We start from the raw sequence: 17374 nt of genomic DNA, 5'->3' as shown, positions 1-17374 counted from the left end.
TTAGTCTCCCTTGTCCCTCATCCTCGTGCTCCTCGCCCGGTCGCGCTTGCTCGCCGCCGTCTCGACGAGGACGAGGCCGGTCAGGAGGCCGACGAACGACAGGCCGCACAGGACGACGAGGGCCGGGAGGCGGATGGCCCACTCGCGCGAGAACGGGAAGAGGTGGCACAGGGGGGAGGAGGGTGGGAGGAAGGGCTGGAGGGAGGGCGACAGGCGGCGATGCGGGTGGGCGGATGGCGGGTGTGCGGAGCGGCACGGGTTGAGCGAGAGGGAAGGGGCAGGGAACGAGGTCGGGCTGTCAGCTGCGAGGCCGGGACCGAGTGGGCGACGAGAGGGAGGAAGACGGGCGCACCGTGACGAGAGTCCACAGGGTGTAGTAGGAGAAGGACGAGATGAGGATGACGAGCCCTGTGCCTGCGTGGGACCAAGGTGAGCGCCAGGTCGGGGAGAAGGTGGGGGAAAGGAGGAGGAGGAGGGCAGGAGAGACTGACCGCCGAGGGTGCGGTCGCTGACCATACCGTGTGCGATGTAGATGTTGCTGTCGGGGATGCACACGATGGCCCAGCGTTCGAGGGTCGAGGGTTGTCGCTCAACGCTGATGAGAACCGAGAGGGCGCGGGCCGAGGGCGACAAGGGCGGCGCAGCGCGAGGTGGACCGCGTCGGCAAGTCGGCAGTGTGCACTGTATTGCACTGGAGTTGCGGCAGAGCTCTCTGGTGCTGTTGGGGGTCGCGGTGGAGGAGGAGCCGTTGTCACTCTCGCTCGCCTCCTCCCCACTCTCTCTCGTCGTCGCTCCTGCACCGACATACGCACGCGCGATGCCGCCAAAGGAGGGCTCGCTGTCGTCCATCGTCGCCTCGCTCGTGCGCGCACAGGTCGGCGCCTCGTCGTCATCATCCGCCGCCGCCGTCCCCGACGACCAGCTCGACCGCCACGTCGCCGACCTGCTCCTTCAGGAGGCCAAGCGCAAGGACTCGCAGTGGAACCAGCAGGGCACGCGAGCCTATTACGACCCGGAAAAGGAGCGGTGCGCCTCCCTCTCCTCCCATCCTCCCTCCCTCCCCTCCCTCCGTGCAAGCCTGACCTCGTCCCTCGGTACAGCAACGCCCCGCTCCGCAAGCCCAACACGCGCTTCCTCACCTCGGTCATTCGCAACGTCGACGACCACAACGCCGCCCTGCGCCGCGCCGACCAGCTCGCAGCCCGCAAGCGCGACCAGGACGAGCGCGACGCCGCAGAGCGCTGGAGGCGCGACCAGCGCATCGGCTCGAGTCGCGCGACCGACGGCGATGTGTGGCGGGAGCGAGCGGGCGAGGACGAGGATCGGCGAGGGCGGGACGAGGCCGACGACGAGCGGCGCCACGAGCGTACCAGAAAGGCCGACCTCGAGCCCGCCGATGCGCGCGAGCGGTCTCCGCGCAGGAGCCGACGTCGGTATCTCGACGGCGGTGACCGCGAAGACGCCGAGCACGAGATGCGCAGGGCGGCTCGCCGTCACCGCGACGACGACGAGCGGCGCTCGCACCGCAGCTCGAGGGGCGACTCGCGCAGGTCGCGCTCGCCTCGCGTTCGTCGCTCGCGTGACGACGACGACGATCGCGAGCACGATGGGCGTCGCCGCACCCGTCGCGAACGGTCGCCCGCCGACGATGTCGACCGCGAGCGGCACGGGCGGGATCGAGACCCCCACCGCTCGAGCCGCGACGAGCGCAGCCACCGCTCGAGTGCGAGCGGTAAGGAGAAGCGCGACGGGTCGGCGGCCGGCTCGGCGGCGCCCGAGGGGCGCGACCGGGACAAGGGCAAGGAGCGAGCGGTCGACGACGTGTTTGCCGAGCTCGAGGACGAGGTGTCGCGCGAGGGGTCCTCTCACGCCTCGAAACGGTGCGTCCCACTTTCTTTCCCCGTCCTCTCTCTCGTTGAAGCGTTCACTGACCTTGTCCGCCCCGTCGCTCTCCTTCTCAGCAGCCGGCGCCGCTCGCCATCTGCCCCTCTCCCGGCCTCGCCTCCTCCTTCTCCACCCTCGGCTCCCGTCCCGTCCAAGATGGACAAGTACTTCTCGCCCACGTACGACCCGGCCCTCGATTTCACGCTCGCCGACGTGACCGACTCGTCGACGGGCCTGATCGCGCCCGGCGGGTTCGACGGCTGGGACCGCATGGTCGACGTCGTGCGCGCGCGCAAGGAGGACAAGCGCGAGAGCGAGGCGAGGGACAAGGCGCTCAGGAGGGCCGAGAGGGAGAGGGTCAGGAGGGAGCGCGAGGAGAGGAGGAGCCGGGGCGGCGGGAAGAGGGCGAGGAGCGGTGCGAGCGACGCTGAGGATCAGGAGGAGGAGGTCGGGGCGAGGTACGATCCCAAAAGCGGGCTCATGGAGATGCGGTACTCGCGAGGCGCTCGCGAGTGGGACAAGGGCAAGGAGACGCCGACGTAGTCTGCAACGCCGACCTTCCCTTCTCTCGCCTCTCTCTCTCTCGTCGAGCCCCTGGGTGCGAAAGAGAGGGAGAAAGAAAGTGTGCGCAACAAGCGCCGATGCAGGAGGTACAACAAGAGAGCCCGCCCGCCCCGTCGCCTCGTCGGAGCACCTCGCTCGCCCGCCCGCCCGCTCGCTCAGATGTCCTCGCCGGCGTGCATGGCGCGCTCCATCTGGGCCTTCTTCTGCTCCCTGAGCTTGCGCTGCAGCTTGACGTGCGTGCCCATGGGCGTCTTGTGGCCGTCGTCGCCGGCGAGGAACCGGTCGACCTTGTCGCGCTTGGCCGGCGCAAACTCGACCTGCTCGCGGCGCTGCTCGATCCACTGCGCGTTGGCCTCGAGCTTGTCGACGAGCTGCTTGACCTGCTGCGACAGTTTGGGCGCCGCGAGCTTCTTGGCGTGCCGCCGCAGCGCGACGCACGCCGGCAGCGCGAGCTCGGGGAACGCGATCGACGTTGACAGGGCGCCGTAAAACTCGCTCAGGAGGAACACGACCTCGTCGACGAGGGCGTCGGCGTACACGCGCGTGCGCTGGTACGCCGTCGGACACTTGAGGTAGTAGTCCCAGTCGAGCGGCTTGAGCGTCGAGGGCTTGGTCCGCTTGGTGAGCTCGGGCGAGTCGAGGACCTCGAACAGCGACGTCGCGACCGGGACGTAGGTGCCCGTGCGCTGGATGATGCGCAGGAGCGCCCGCACGAGGTGGAACCGCAACGGGAAGTAGCGCGACGTCGGGACGAGGCTGTGGCCGGGCGTGCGCGAGGTCAGTCGGGGCCCGCCAACGACGACGACGAGAAGAGGAACAGGGTAGAGAGAGAGAGAGAGAGAGAGAAGCGGGACGCACCGGATGGCGCCGAGGACGACCTGGATGAGCGGGTACAGGAGCGGCTGGAGCGGGCTCTCGCCCTGCTCGGCGACCCGCTGCTTGTCGCACGACGCCGACAGGACGAGGCTCCAGAAGTCGACGGCGTGCACGAACTGCCAGTTGTACACGCTCTTGAACGCCTCCTTGCTCGCGTCCTTGACGCCCTTGCGCAGGAGGATGGCGAGGCTCCGGATGTAGCCGAACGCGAGCTGGAACGCCAAGTCGCCCTCCTGCTTGCCGGGGAGGAGGAACAGCTCCGAGGCCGAGTTCTTCATGAGCGTGATGGCGCCCAACGTGTACATCGACGTCTGGCGCGACGAGCCGAGGAGCGCGGCGTAGGCACCCTGCGAGGCGGGTGAACGCGACGAGGTCAGGCTACTGTGTCGTCGGCGACGAGCACGAGGGAGAAAGAGAGAGGGGGGCGCACCTTGAGGACCGACTCGCGCAGGCTGTGGTCGGCCGCGACGGCGAGCTTGCGCAGCGCCAAGAAGGCCTGGACGCGCACCTCGTCGCTCGCCGAGTCGTACAGGCTGAGGAGGAGCTTGACCCACCCGCGCGCCACCTTGCGGTTGCCGACGACCCAGGGCACGAGCTTTGCCGACTCGGCGACGGCGAGCGACGGGATGCCCGACGCCGACGAGGTCGTGTTGAGGAGGGCCTGGAGCGAGACAAAGTACGACTTGAGGAGGCGCTGCGTCGTCGCGTACTGCTTCGAGTTGGTCGACAGCTTGCTGTACGTGCGCAAAGAGGGAGGAGGGAAGATCGTCGGTCAGTGCCCGGGTCGCCGGCGAGGGCAGAAGAGGAGGGGAAAGGCAGGTGGACGCACTACTTGCCGGCGACCTCCTTGTACGGCGAGTACGTCTGGAGGACGACGGGCGTGTACTTGAGCGCCGTCGTGACGACCTTCTCGAACACCTTGGGGTCGACGATGCGGTAGCGCTCGGCGGCGGCCGTGGCGCGCGCGTCGCGGCCCATCGTCTCGTCGTCGTTGTTGCCCGACTGGGCCGCCGAGCGGAACGCGAGGAGGAGCTTGCGGAGCGAGCGCGGCGAACGGGTCTGCGCGCGAGAGGAGAGAGGGTCAGGCGACAAGGTCGACGAGGCGAGGAAGGGACAGGGTGAGGAGAGATGAGGCGCACCTCGAGGATGTTCTTCTGCCACGAGCGCAGGACGTCCTTGGTGAGGACATCGTCGCGCGCCTTCTTGGGCTGCGCCTTCTCCTTGCCCTTGCCCTTCGAGGCCTTCTTGCCGCGCGCCTCGTCCTCGCTGTCCTCCTCCTCGCTCATCTCCTCGTCCTCGTCCTCGTCCTCGTCGTCCTCGGCGCCGGCGCCGTCCTGGTCGGCAAAGTCGAGGAGCTCGGGGTCGTTCTCCTGGAGGTACTTGAAGAAGTCGGGGTCCTTCTGAGCGAGGGCGGCGATGTCGGCCATGTGCTGGCCCTCGTCGTCCTCGAGGTTGGACAGGTCGTCGTCTTCGAGGTCGGAGCCGTCGTCCTGTTGAGATGGGAAGCACGAGTCAGTGAGATGAACGGACAAGGGGTAGAGAGGGAGAGAGACTGAAAGCGCACCTCGCCCTCGTCGCCGTCCTGCTCGCCGCCGTCACTGCCGAGCCCCTCTGCGCCGAGCACGTCGTCGACGCCCATCTCGGCCTCGTCCTCGTCGCTGTCGACCTCGTCGGCCTCCTCCTTGCGGCGCTTGACCTCCTCGAACTCGTCGTCGCTGACGTCGGCCTTTGGCTGCTGGTGGGCGGGGAGGACGCCCTTGTTGCGCTTGGCGTCGCGGCCCTTCTTCTTCTGGGCAAAGTCCTTGCGCTTGTGGCGGGCGTCGATCTGGCCCTTGAGGGCGCCCGACTTGAGGAAGGCGACAGTCTGCTTGCGCTTGGAGCCGGTCTTGGCCATGGCGAAAGGCGGGTGCGCGGGCGGGTCGAGGTGGGAGGCGAAGCTGGGTGCGGCGGTGTCGAGCTAGTCGGCGTGCTCGCTCGAGGTGTGCGAGGCGGGTCGACGGGGCGGTGTCGCGGCGGAGCGATGAGCTCGAGGATGGGTGGAGGGGGGAGCTCCTGGTGCGGCGCTGGCGGGCGCGAAGGGTGCCGAGTGGCTGTAGAGGCCTTGTGCGAGTAGCTTGGCTGCTGTCGAGCTAGCCGTGCGTGTGTGTAGAGTCGAGCGAACGCTCTCCTCCGTCGAGCTCGACCGTGACTGGCAGATCAAGTTGTGAGACGCCGCACCGCTCATCCTCGCCGAGGTCTTGCCAGAGCTACTCTCGCAGAGCATCTGCAGTATCGCACGGCAACTCGCATCGCCCCCTCCCTCCAGAGAGGAGCGACGCCCGGCTTCCCAGCGACCGGCGCCGCCGGCCCCGCTCTCTCGTCCTCGCTCTCACCACCAACGCTCGGTGCATGCTCAGAGCCCTGCTTACTCGCTCCCGTCATCCCAGCATGACCCCGCCAGCCCGCCTCGCCCAGGTCCAGGCCCACCTCGCCTCGCCCACCTCCTCCCCTCCCCCACCTGCGCGCTCCGCCTCGTCCTCGTCCGCAACACAACCTGCCAAGCCCTCGAGGCCTCGAGCGCCGACCGCGAACGAGTTCCGCTACTTTCTGCCAATGCAGACGCGGTGGAACGACAACGACTCGGTCCGTCCTCGCTCCTTCTCTCTCTCCCTCTCTCCCTCTCTCAGGCTCGCGCAGCTGACTCTCTCTCGCGTGACAGTACGGCCACATGAACAACGCCATCTACTCGCACTACTTTGACTCGGTGACGAACGCCTATCTCGTGCGCCCGCCCCTTCCTCCTCGCTCCTCCCCTCCCCTCGGACCCCTTTGCTGACCCGCCCTCGCGTGCGGGCCCTTGTTCCACAGCTGCACCACGCCTACCCGTCCCCACCCGCACCACGCCCGATCGGCCTCATCGTCAACAGCGCGACGACGTACGCCGCGTCGGTCGCGTACCCGCAGCCCGTCGTCGCCGCGCTCGCCGTCTCGCACCTCGGGACCCGCAGCGTCACGTGGCGCGTCGCCCTCTTTGCGGCCGAGTACGTCGAGCCGGCGCAGGACGAGCGCGCATCGGCGGCAAGCGCGGGCGCCGGCGAGCGCACGAGCGCAGCGGCCCTGAGCGGCTTCACGCTCGGCGACGTCCAGTCGACGCACGCCGGCGCCGGGCGGCGCGTGCGGCTCGTGCGGCCTGCGGGAGAGGGCGACGACGAGCCGAGGGCGGCGGCGTACGGCGAGATGGTGCACGTCTTTGTCGACCAGGACAGCCGGCGGCCGGTCAAGGAGCTCGACGACGGGATGCGGGCGGCACTGCAGAAGCTGGTCGTCCAGTAGCAACGACCTGGAACGTGCTCGAGTGTCGCAATGACAGTGGTCGAGAGCGAGAGGGTGTGTCAGAGACAGAGAACGACCGAGCGAGAGCCGTCCGAGCAGGTTCGTATCTCGCTCCCTCTCCTCTCTCTCCCTCGCCTGTCGCGTATCGAGATTGAACTGGACGACAAAGAACGACGTTGCACGAGAGAGGGAAGATACAGGAGGCTCTCGAGGCGGTCGAGGGCTGTTTACGCGAGCAACAAGGTCAGGCCGGCTTCGAGAGGGCGAGGGTTTGTTCGCGAGAGCGCGAGGCTCCCGGGCTCTGCTGTATGGGCCTAAGTCTAATAGGAAACAGTGCGTAAAGCACCTAGGGGTGCGCATCCGCCGCTAGGCGTTGCGTGCTCGTTGTTTGGATTGAGAGCGGGTGTAGTTGTCGTCTTTGGCGTGGGCAGAGCTCCGGGGGGATCTGGCGAGAGACAGGAAGGGAGTGGAGGACGCACCTGATGGCCGAGAACCTGTCCAGACGAGTCGAGAGTGTACAGGCAGGCCGGGCGGGCTGAAACGAGAGGGCGAGGGCGGAAGAAATTGTCGGGGGTCGAGGAGGTGAGGCGGTGTCGGTCGGCGGCGTGAGTTGGACGGGCGTGTAGCAGGGAATGCGTCGAGTCGAATGAGCCCGCACATAGCGGAAACGAGCGGGTGTGTGCAGCGAGGCGAGTGTCGAAAGAGCGAGAGGGTCGTTCGAAGTCGGACTCCGCCGCGAGCGAGCTGCGCCCAAATCCTCATCAGCCCGTCCACACTACATGGCCACGGCCCCGCGAGACCAGCTGCGGCATGCCCTCGCACAAGCGCACGCCCTACTAGGCCTCTCGCGCAATCAGCAGCCACCCACGGGCAAACCCTCGCTCGCCGCCGTCCTCGACTCTCGCCTCGCCGCTTACCACGCACTCGCCTCTGCCCAACCCTCGCAAGAGCTCGACTCGCCCGCCCAAGCCAGCTCAAGCACCTCTACGAGCGATCTCGACGAGCACGCGCTACAGCGCCGCACCGCCCTCGCCGCCCTCGACCTCCTCGAGTGCATCGCCTCCCTCGTCCCCTCCCTCACTTCCCCCATCTCGCCCTCCTCGGGCCCCTCGACCTCGTCAGCCCGCCCTCACACCGCCGCGCCACCGCCGCCGCTCTTCGGCATCGGCGACGCGAAAGCCCTCGCGCAACTCGCCGCTGTCGTCGCCCGCTGGGGCATCCGCGACGAGCCCACGCCCGCCCGCGCGCACCAGAAGCGGGCCCGCACCGTCGAGCCGAGGATCGTCGAGCTCGGCTCGGACGATGAGGCGGACGAGGAGGTGGCCAGGGCTCGCAGGGAGGACGTCGTGCGTCGAGTCGTCGGCGGCGTCATCGGCGTCGACCGCGAGGTGGACCTCGGCGCCAAGACGGCGGGCGACAAGCAGTTCCTCGGCACGGTCTTGCCGCAGCTCCTTGGTCCGCTCGTCGGCGCGCTTGTGGACTTGGGCGATGAGCGCGGCGTGGACGAGGGCAGGTGGGCCCGCGAAGCGCTCGACCGGGTTTTCAAGCTGTGCGTCCCCCCTCGTCCTCCTCAGTGCCTGGTCGTTTTTGACTGACTCGTTCACTCGCAATAGTACGCCGACGCCGACCGTCCTCTCGACTCTCCTCGCTCTCGTCGCGGCGACTCGCGCTGCGTCCCCCTCGCGCGCACGGCTCTCGGCCCTCCTCTCGGCGCAGCTCCTCCACCCGACCGGCGTCCGCTCCCTCTTCCTCGTCGTCGTCGGCGTTGGCGCGGCGGCAGGAGGCGGCGACGACGACGTGAGCGTGCAGAAGCTCGAGATGGTGCGCCGGCTCGTCGAGACGGCGCCCGCAGGAGGGAACGACAAGGTACGCTCCTCTCTCTCTCATCGTTACCTTCACCTGGTCCCAAATGTCTCACTGACTTTCCTCTTGACACAGCTCTACTACGCCAATATCACCTCACAGCTCCTCGACCTCCTCCGCTCGGCCGCCTCGTCCTCCCTCACCGCCTCGCTCGCGCAATACGCCGCCTCGTCCGTCAACAAGGGCAAGTCTCGCCTCGCCGCTCCAGCAGCAGCGCCCCTCTCGGTCGTCCCGGTCCCCGTCATCCGCGCCGCCGCGTGGTGCGTCGCGCACCTCCTCGTCGCGCCGCCGCCGACCCGCTCGGGGCGCACCGCCTCGCAGCGCCTCCTCGTCGCGCTACACGCGCCTCTTTTCCCTGCGTCTGCGCCTGCGCCACCCGCACGCGTCGGCGCGCTCGGCGGCACTCCCCTCGCGACGCACCTCGCCCTCGTGTCCCTCCTCTCCCTCTACGCGCCACCACTCCCGTCCTTCCTCTCGACGCTCGTCGCCCCTCTAGTTCCACCCCTGTTCGCCCTCGTCGCCTTCCTCGACGCGCCTCGGCTCGTCGCCCCCGTCGACAGCGACGGCGGCGCCGCCGCACCTGCCCTCGAGCACGTCGTGCGCGACGAGGCGAGCGCCCTGCTCGGCGCGTGGGCCAAGAGCGTCCCGGCGCCCGACGCTCTGCGCGGCGTCGCGAGGGCGGTCGAGCGCTGGGAGGCCGGCGACGAGTTTGCGGTCGATGCGCGAGGCGGCTCGAGCGGGAGCGAGCGGGGGCAGTACGACGATGGCGGCGCGGCGCGAGCAGGGCGGTCGAGTTGGAGATGGTCATGGGCCGCCGACGGTGCGCCTGCGCTTGTCGCTGAGCCCGCGTCCAGCGAGGAGGACGGCGGCGACGGCGCCGAGTTCCAGCTTCGTGTCGATGCGCCGTGGCTCGTCGGGTGGATCGCGGGCCTCGAGCGCAAGGAGCTCGCCGCGGGCTTGTTCCTGCGGTGGCTCGACGAGGTCAAGGTGCTCCGGGGCGTCGAGGGCGTCGAGGGCGCGAGGAGGTGCGTCAACCCTCCCTTTCTCCCTCTCAGTCACGCCCGAGGTCTTCCTCGCCCGTGCTCCTTCTGTGTGTCTGATCATATACTGATAAGCATGCCCGTCGCCTCGCAGAACGGTCACGCGTCTGCAGCTCGTCCTCCAGATGGTCGAGCACCTCGGGAGCGACATCCTCGCCGACCCGCGCGAGATCATCGCGTTCGTCGCGCACGTGCTCGACGCGCAGGCGGGAGAGCCGGGCGTCGAGGCAGGTCAGGGCGCGAGCGCAGGGCGCAAGGGGCAGCGGGAGGAGGCCGAGCCGAGGGGAGGGCTTGCGGGCCTGCGCATCGTCGAGGAGGACGAGGTCGAGGCGGCGCCGCTCGAGGGCGCAGAGCAGGACGAGGACGAGTCGGAGCTCGGTCTCGGGACCGGGTTTGGCAAGGACGAGATGGCCATGACGGCGCTCACGTTGCTCCTCGCCGTTCTCGAAGGTCCGTGCGCCCTCCTTTCATCTTTCTCTCGACCGGGCCCTGACCTCTCCCTGTCACCGCAGCCGACGACAAACTCGACATGGCCAACACGCCGCTCCTCGCCGTCATCTACACCCAGCTCGAGATCCTCCAGGCGTCGACGAGCTCGGCGCTCATCCCGCCGCTCGCCCGCGAGGCCCGCATGGTCCTGTCGCTCCGCCGCGCCTCGTCCGCCTTCGCGGCCTCGTCCTCGTTCGCCTCCTCGACGACCGCCGACGGCAAACCCGACCCGCTCGCCGCGTCGCGCGACACGTACCGCAGCGCGCTCAAGCTCCTGCAGGACCCGCTCCTGCCCGTGCGCGCCCAAGGCCTGCACCTCTTGCGGTCACTCGTCCTCGACAAGGAACACGCCCTGCTCAGCACCGACCCGGCGTTGCTCCCCGCCGTCCTCGACATCTTTGTCGCCGCGCTCGAGGAGGAGGACTCGTTCCTGTATCTGAACGCGGTCCAGGGCCTGAGCAGCCTCGTCGACGTCTTTGGGCGGCAGGTCGTCGGACGGCTGCTCGAGGTGTACACGGGCAGGCGTCGGGACGAGACTGCGGGGCCGAGGGAGGTGGGTCAGGGCGAGAGGGGCATGAGGGAGCTCGACAAGCGGTTGAGGGTCGGCGAGACGCTCACGCAGGTGGTTCAGCGTGCGGGCGAGGCTCTCGCAGTCTTGGGTGCGTCCATGTTCTCCTTTCTCTCGGTCTCCTTCGCGATCGTCCTCGCCAACTCATTCGATTTCTCGCCGCCGCAGTCGACGACTTCCTCCCGTCCCTCCTCCTCGTCCTCCGCTCGGCCAACCTGCCCGTTCCTCTACGCGCATCCGCCATCACGATCCTCGCCGCATGCGTCGAGACGGCGCCGACCGCCCTCGTCCAGCACGCCGACGTGCTCACCGAGGCGTGCGTGACGCTCCTCCAGGTCGAGAGCGTCCCGCTCGCGCCTCGGGCCCGCGCCGCCGCCGCAGCGCCCGAGGTGCCGCCTCGTCGCCTGAAAGGCAAGGGGAAGCAGACACGCCCCGCCGTGCTCATCGAGGAGGTCGGCGACACGTCATCAGCGTCGTCCGACGATGACGAGGCCGACGAGGACGACCTTTCGCCGCCACCGCCGACGCCAGACCATGACGGCGTCGCGCCTCGACCCGAGGAGCTCGCCGACCCGACGACGACCGCCTCCAAGCACCCGACCCTGCGCCGCGCCGCCGCCGTCTTCCTCGGAGCTCTCGTCCGCACGGTCTCGCACCAGGCGGCAGAAGCTGCCGAGCGCCGCGAGCACGCCGCGAGCGCAGGGTACGACGAGCGCGACCCCTTCGGCCTCGGCGCCGGCGGCATCCGCATGCCGTTCGCGTCGACCGTGCGCGCCGGCGCGGGCGACTTTCTCCTGCGGGCGAGGCCGCCGGCGGCAGAGCGCGAGGCGTCGCTTCTCGACCCGGAGCAGCTCGTGCGCGCAAGGACCGTGCTGCGGTACGTGAGCGAGACGGACGAGGACGCGCTCGTGCGGGAGCAGACGAGGCAGGTGTTGAGCGAGCTCGAGGGGTGAAACGTCGATGGCATTCCTCTCTTTCTTTCTGGCTTTCTCTTGCATGCGCTCTCGCTCGACGGTCGAGAGACGCAGAGAGCAAGGTTCGACGTCGCTGCAGCGCAAGAAAGCGCACGAGGCGAACCTACGAAGAAGGGAGCGACCGAGTCGGCGAGGACAGAAGTTGCATGCTGCGGGCGGACACTGCGAGGACGACGACGAGGGACGAGGGGAATCTGTACGAAGAATGGGTGACGACGAGGAACGAGAGACAATGCACAAGGGGAGGGGAAGAACAAGCGGCGAGACGGTGTGGCTCAGGCCGAGGCGCTGGCGAGAGGTGAGGGCGGGAGGGGCGTGTCTTGGGGACGGCGAGGAGACGAGGGCAGCGATCTCGAGCGTCGCTCGGGGCTGAGCGTGTGCGACTGACCAGGTGAGGTCGGCGGGGACGGCGGGCCGGGCATGCGCGGCGTCTTGTCGTCCGGCGACGTCGGCGAGACGGGCGACGGCGACTGCTCGTGCGCCGATGACGAGAGCTCGCTCGTCCTGACGACGACGACCGGCGTGTCGTCCTCGTCGGGGCTGTCGAGGGCGTCGACGAGCTGCGGCGCGTTGTGCTGCTGCGACAGGAGCGCCGAGTCGACCTCCTCCTCCTCCGGCGTAGGCGAGGCGTCGAGCGTGAACGACGGGACCGACAGGGTCGACAGGTTGCCGCTCTCGACGACGAACGTGCTGCACTCGACGGCGTCAAAGGCGGGCGACTCGGTCGTCGCGGCAAAGACGCGGCGGGGCGAGAGCCGCGAGGGCAAGAAGCCGATGTACTCGCGGTGCTGGCGTGTGCCGTCCTCGCTCTCGCCCATGAGCGCCCCGCCCGAAAGCGGTTCCGACTCGTCGACGTCGATCGTCGGGATCTCGTCGTCGTCGACGAGGCTCGCGCCGTCGTGGCCGTCGGGCACGTCGTCGTCGGGCGCGGAAGACGACCGACGGGACGGCGTCTGCCGCAGCGGGTTGGCGCTGCGACGGCGCATCGGTGCGTCGAGGACGATGAGGATGTCGTCGTCGTCGCTGTCGATAAGCTCGGGCGGGACGACCGGCGCCGCGCTCGGCGACGTGCTCGACTTGCGCCGCTGGTTGCTGCTTGTACGTCGCCCGCCGTTGCCGCCGTTCGAGTGGCGCTTGTTGCGCGATTTGGCGTTGGTGCCGCTCGGCGAGCTGAGGAGGCTGGGCGAGCGCGACGGCGGATGGAGAGGGCGCGGCCCCTGAAACGAGACGGCGTCGAGGTCGAGCCACGACAGCGGGTGAGCCTGTGTACGATCGAGACGACATTAGTCCCGCTCTCGTTGAGATGAGGAGAGGGACGCACGCTCGACGTTGGCGACGAGGACCCGCCCGGCTCCGAGAAGATCGGCGTGAGGCCTGCGACCGGCAGCAAGGCCGAGTGGACGACCGGGCTGTTGGACGTCGAGGGAGCCGCCGACGACGCCGGTGTCGACGTGGTCGGCTCGACAGGCGACGACCTCGGCTGCGCCCTGGCCGCGTCCTCGTACAGCTTGATGCGCGCCTCGGCCCGCATGGCCCGGGTCGCGAGCGCTCGCAGCGCCTCCTGGTTCTGCGGATGACGGGGAAGAGAGGCGGAGTCAGTCGCAGAACTCGGGCTGGAAGAGAAAGGGCGAGAGTGAGACGCACCTCGATGTCGGCCGCCTTGCGCTCGTCCTCGAGCACGGCGAGCTTCCACCTCGCGATCTCGAGCTCCTTGGCCGTGCGGTCGGCGTCGAGCTCGGCCTGGCGCAAGCGGTTCTTGATGCCGCCAGGCGGGTCGCCGAGCGGCACGCCGCCACTGATTGGCGCGCTGTTGCCGCTCGGCGTCGACGGGCTCCGGTGCGCCTTGTCCGCGCCGCCGCCGCCCGAGCGCGACGACTTGCCGCCCGGGCCGAGCGACTGCGAGAGACCCTGGGCGGCGCTCGCCGAGGGCCCACCGCCGGCGCTGCTCGAGCCGGCCTTGCCGTTGCCGCCGAGCGCCGCGACGGCCGACACGCTCGACTGCAGCCTCGGGCGCGTAAGCGACGCCGTTGGGCCGGCCGAACGCGACAGCTGCGACTGCTGGAAGTGGGCCTGGGTCGGCGAGGCGTGCGCGTGCGAGTACGGCGAGCCGGTGTTGGAGGCCGGCGACGCGAGGTAGGTCCCGGCCGGGCTCGGCGAGCCGGCGTACGAGTACATGGCGGCGGCGACGGCGGCGGCGTGCGCCGACTGGGCGGACGAGGGGAAGGTGCCCGTAGTCGGCGAGGCGCCCTGCGACAGGCCGTAGCTGCCGTGCTGCTGCGCGTGGTGCTGGGCGGCGAACGACGACAGGAGCGGCGACGACGCCGAGGCCGAGCCGAGTGGTGGCGAGGCGACACTCGAGAGAGGGTAGACGAACCCACTCGGCGTCAAAGGTGCCGCGCCGGCGGTCGGCGAGAGGAAGCCGTCGTAGCCGTCGGCCGGATCGGGCATCGTCGACCTGCGGCGCATCTGCTGCTGTTGGCGCTGCTGCTGCTGGGCGATCTGCTGCTGCTGATGTTGCTGGACGAGCTGCTGCTGCTGTTGCTGCTGATGGTGCTGCTGGACCTGGAGCTGGATGGCGACGGCGTGTTGGTACTGCGCCTGGACCTGCGCCTGGGCGTGGGCTTGCGCGAGCGCGTACGCCGCCTGCTGCTGCTGCTGGGCGACCTGCATCTGCTGCTGCGACTCGTGGTGGAGGAGCTCGGCCGCCGTCGGGCCGTGCAGCGGCGTGAGCGGGCCCATGCCCGGCGGCGGTGGGGCCGACAGCGAGCTGCCGCGCGACGGCGGGCGCGTCGATGCGGGCGCCGGGATCATCGTGTACTGCTGCGCCATGAGCTGCGGCGACCAGGGCGGACGTTGCGCGGTCGGCGTCGCGAGCGCGGCGCCGAACGACGAGCCCGACAGCGAGCGCTGCGTCGGGTGCGGCGACGAGTCGGGCGTCCAGCCCGGCGTGTGGGCGCCGTTCATGTAGGCGCCCGTGCCCGAGCTGTCCGAGTGCGCCGTCGGCGGGAACGGGTAGCCGCCGTCGAGGGGCGGCTCGCCGGCGCGCGAGCCCGACTCGCGCATCTCGACGCCGACGCCGAGCCCGTGCATGTCCCTCCTCCGTCCCTCCACGCCCTGCGACCCTCGCACCGACTCGTCGTCTCGCTCCCTGTCCTCGTTCCGGCTCGGCGTCCTCCTGCTCATCCCGAGCCCGAGCCCTGGCGCGCCCTTGCCGCTCGCGCTGCTGCTGCTCGCGGTGCTCGGCCTGCGAAGCACCTCGCGCTGCACGTGCTCTTCGTCCCGCTCGCGCGCCTTGTCCTTCTCCCGCTCCCTCTCTCGGCCCTTGACCTTGCCGCCGCTGCCGCTGCCACCGCTGCGCTCGTTGCCCTTGCGCGGAGCGGCGACAGCGCCCGGCAGGCCGACCACGCCGCGAGGCTGCGCGTCGTCTGCAGGCGTCATCGCGCCGGCTGCGCCCGACTTGCGGCGCGAGGCGCGCGGCCGGCTCGGCGTCGGGTCGACGGCGAGGTGGCCGTTGATCGAGCTCGTCGCCGACGCGCGACGGCTTGCGCTCGGCGAGGGCGAGGCAGCTTGACGCGACGTGGGCGACGCGGAGGCGGACGCCGAGGCGCTGGCGGAAGGCGAGCGGTGCGCGCTGCGGCTGGTCGGCGAGCGCGAGCGGCAGAGAGGCGAGAGCGGCGGCGAGGCCGAGATCGGGTAAGAGGACGAGGACGCGTTGGACTCGGAGGACGAGGGGATGGAGCGAGGAGGTTTCGGGGGTTCGAGCGGCGTCGACTGGAACGAGGCGTGCAGGTCGGACGGAAGGGGGAGGATGGCGGGCCTCGCGACGGGGGCGGGCAAAGGCTGACGCGCCGATGTCGGGGAGGGAGGGAGCGCAGAAGGTGCGAGGGGAAGAAGGCGAGGCGAGGTCTGCACCGAGACCTCGACCGTCGACAGAGGGCGAGGCTCGAGCGGCTGCGCCGGCGTCGAGAACGGCGGCGTCGGGTCCGAGTCCTCGCGCCCGTGCGTGCGACGTCCTCGTGACGGCGTAGACGTCTCGTCCGTGTCGCCGTCGACCGTCTGCACCGCCGACTCGGTCATCGCGACCTTGTCGCTGTTGACGCCGATCTCGCGCACGCTCGCTCTCGGCGCAGGTGCTGCCCTCGGGACCCTCTGCGACGACGACGACGACGCGATCGAGGTCGTGCTCCCGACCGGCGAGTGCAGGATGCCCGCCTTGGCGCCCTTCTTGCCCTTGGCCCGGCGGCTCAGGCCCTCGAGCGACGACGACGCCGACGACGGGACGACCAAGCCCGCGCTCGGGAGCGGGGACCTGCTGCCGCCGACGCCAGGGGCCTCGTCAGGCTCTGCGTCGTCCGTGACGCGCTCCTTGCCCTTGGCCGACGCCGACCCGCTGCGAGCGCGACCGCGCGCGTTTGCGGTCGCGGCGCCGACGGCGGACCCGAGGCGCTCGAGGCCGCTCATGATGGCGGCAGACGTCGACGTGACGCATGCGGGTGACGGGAGGAGCTCGGAAAAGGCGGCCGCGCTGGCGGCGGGGAGGCCGGCCGTGACGAGCTTGAGCGGACCTCGTGCGGGCGCCGCCGGTGCCGACGATGCGGCCGCGCCGCTGCTGCTCGGCGCGTCGTCGGTCGCCGCAGCTTCTTGGTCTCGGCGGATGCGCTTGATCAAGTGCCGGCTCGGGCGGCGCAAGTAGTTGGGGGCCGAGGGGCGCCTGACCTTGGGCGCGAGCGTGTAGACGAGGAAGCTGCCGCCGAGGAGGACGACGGCGGCGAGGACGAGGAAGTGGGCCGGTACTGCTGCTGCTGGGCCGGCGAGAGCTGGTGCCGGGCTCGAGGTCGAGGTTGAGCGAGCCGTGTTGACGGTGGGCGGGGTGGGGGACGAGAGGGTCGGGCGATGATGGGCGAGCGAAGGCGGGACGGCTGCGGGAACCCGGGTCGGGGGCAGAGGCGAGCTTGCGCGCTTGTTGACCTGGCCGGCCTGGGCCCCTTGGTGGAGCGACGGCGGCGATGGAGGACCCGAGCCGAGGTCGGCTGCTGCGGGAGGTTGCTGTCGCCCGCGGCGCGCCTTCTTGTGCTGGACGCAGGACGGCGGGGTGCGCACAAACCGGCTGCGCAAGCACTGGGCGTTGCGCTGGAGCTGCGCGCGCTGTGACGCGGCGGGGCCGGCGCCCGTGGCCGTCGTGGTCGTCGAGAGACTGGGCACGGCGCGGCGGCGCGAAGATGAGCGACGGGGCGCTGCGAGGGGGGGCTAGAGAGAGACAGAGGACGCACCTGGCCAGTGTAGCAGCGTGACCGTGGACGCAGGCCTCGACAGCTGCGCTCGAGCGGTGAGCGGGCGGGACGAGACGAGGAGGAGCTGCTTGCTGCAGGGCCACCGCGTCGCCTCGCTCTCGCGCTCGACTTGCCTCTCTGAGAAATCGCGGCCGAGCGGACGCTGCTGAGGGGGCCCAACCGCCACACTTTCTGCTCTTCCCGGCCGGCAGTTCGCCTCGTCGCTCTGCGCACACCGGCTTCCGCTCTCCCTCTCCCGCATCAGGCTTGCACTGGGAGGGTTCGACAGTCGAACGAGCGCACGCGGCGCTGAATACACTGCACCTCCACATCGCATCGAGCCAGCTCTCGTTCGATCCCGGAAATGAAAAGTGCCAGGCACGGACCTCTCTCGACCGCCGCCGGCCGCACTTCCGCCACGTTCCCTGCGAGTCGTTCTGTTCGCTCGGACACTTAAGCTTGTTACGCCGTCGCGACTCTCGCCGTCGGCGGCATACGCGTGAGCGGCGTCGCCTCGAGCGTCCGCCCTCGTCC

At 70.0% G+C, this 17374-nt stretch overlaps 5 protein-coding genes across 5 annotated transcripts; 3 read left to right on the top strand and 2 right to left on the bottom strand.

Moving 5' to 3' along the window:
• Positions 1–516, bottom strand: RHOBADRAFT_46636 (uncharacterized protein; the record flags this gene model as incomplete). The annotated part of the gene is made up of 3 exons (XM_018414827.1): positions 1–195; positions 353–414; positions 492–516. The coding sequence occupies 3 exons, from the start codon at positions 514–516 to the stop codon at positions 1–3; spliced, it is 282 nt and encodes a 93-aa protein (XP_018268641.1).
• A 301-nt stretch (positions 517–817) lies between these two features.
• Positions 818–2459, top strand: RHOBADRAFT_55690 (uncharacterized protein; the record flags this gene model as incomplete). The annotated part of the gene is made up of 3 exons (XM_018417969.1): positions 818–1026; positions 1101–1880; positions 1965–2459. The coding sequence occupies 3 exons, from the start codon at positions 818–820 to the stop codon at positions 2425–2427; spliced, it is 1452 nt and encodes a 483-aa protein (XP_018268640.1). The 3' UTR covers positions 2428–2459.
• A 144-nt stretch (positions 2460–2603) lies between these two features.
• RHOBADRAFT_39174 (uncharacterized protein) lies at positions 2604–5218 on the bottom strand (the record flags this gene model as incomplete). Its single annotated transcript, XM_018413598.1, has 6 exons — positions 2604–3204; positions 3307–3671; positions 3755–4058; positions 4154–4383; positions 4464–4814; positions 4889–5218. The coding sequence occupies 6 exons, from the start codon at positions 5216–5218 to the stop codon at positions 2604–2606; spliced, it is 2181 nt and encodes a 726-aa protein (XP_018268639.1).
• A 533-nt stretch (positions 5219–5751) lies between these two features.
• Positions 5752–6669, top strand: RHOBADRAFT_39171 (uncharacterized protein; the record flags this gene model as incomplete). Its single annotated transcript, XM_018413597.1, has 4 exons — positions 5752–5946; positions 6023–6085; positions 6172–6348; positions 6505–6669. 4 exons carry the CDS (start codon positions 5752–5754, stop codon positions 6634–6636), a joined length of 567 nt encoding a protein of 188 aa, XP_018268638.1. The 3' UTR covers positions 6637–6669.
• Positions 6670–10248: 3579 nt separating this feature from the next.
• Positions 10249–10677, top strand: RHOBADRAFT_8774 (uncharacterized protein; the record flags this gene model as incomplete). The annotated part of the gene is made up of 1 exon (XM_018419229.1): positions 10249–10677. A coding segment is annotated over one exon (429 nt), but the record flags the coding sequence as incomplete, so codon positions are not given.
• Between the last annotated feature and the right edge of the window lie 6697 nt (positions 10678–17374).

The sequence above is a fragment of the Rhodotorula graminis genome (genome assembly GCF_001329695.1).
Source record: "Rhodotorula graminis WP1 unplaced genomic scaffold RHOBAscaffold_14, whole genome shotgun sequence".
In the NCBI taxonomy this organism is placed as follows: domain Eukaryota; kingdom Fungi; phylum Basidiomycota; class Microbotryomycetes; order Sporidiobolales; family Sporidiobolaceae; genus Rhodotorula; species Rhodotorula graminis.
This window is presented reverse-complemented; position numbering and strand designations above follow the sequence as displayed.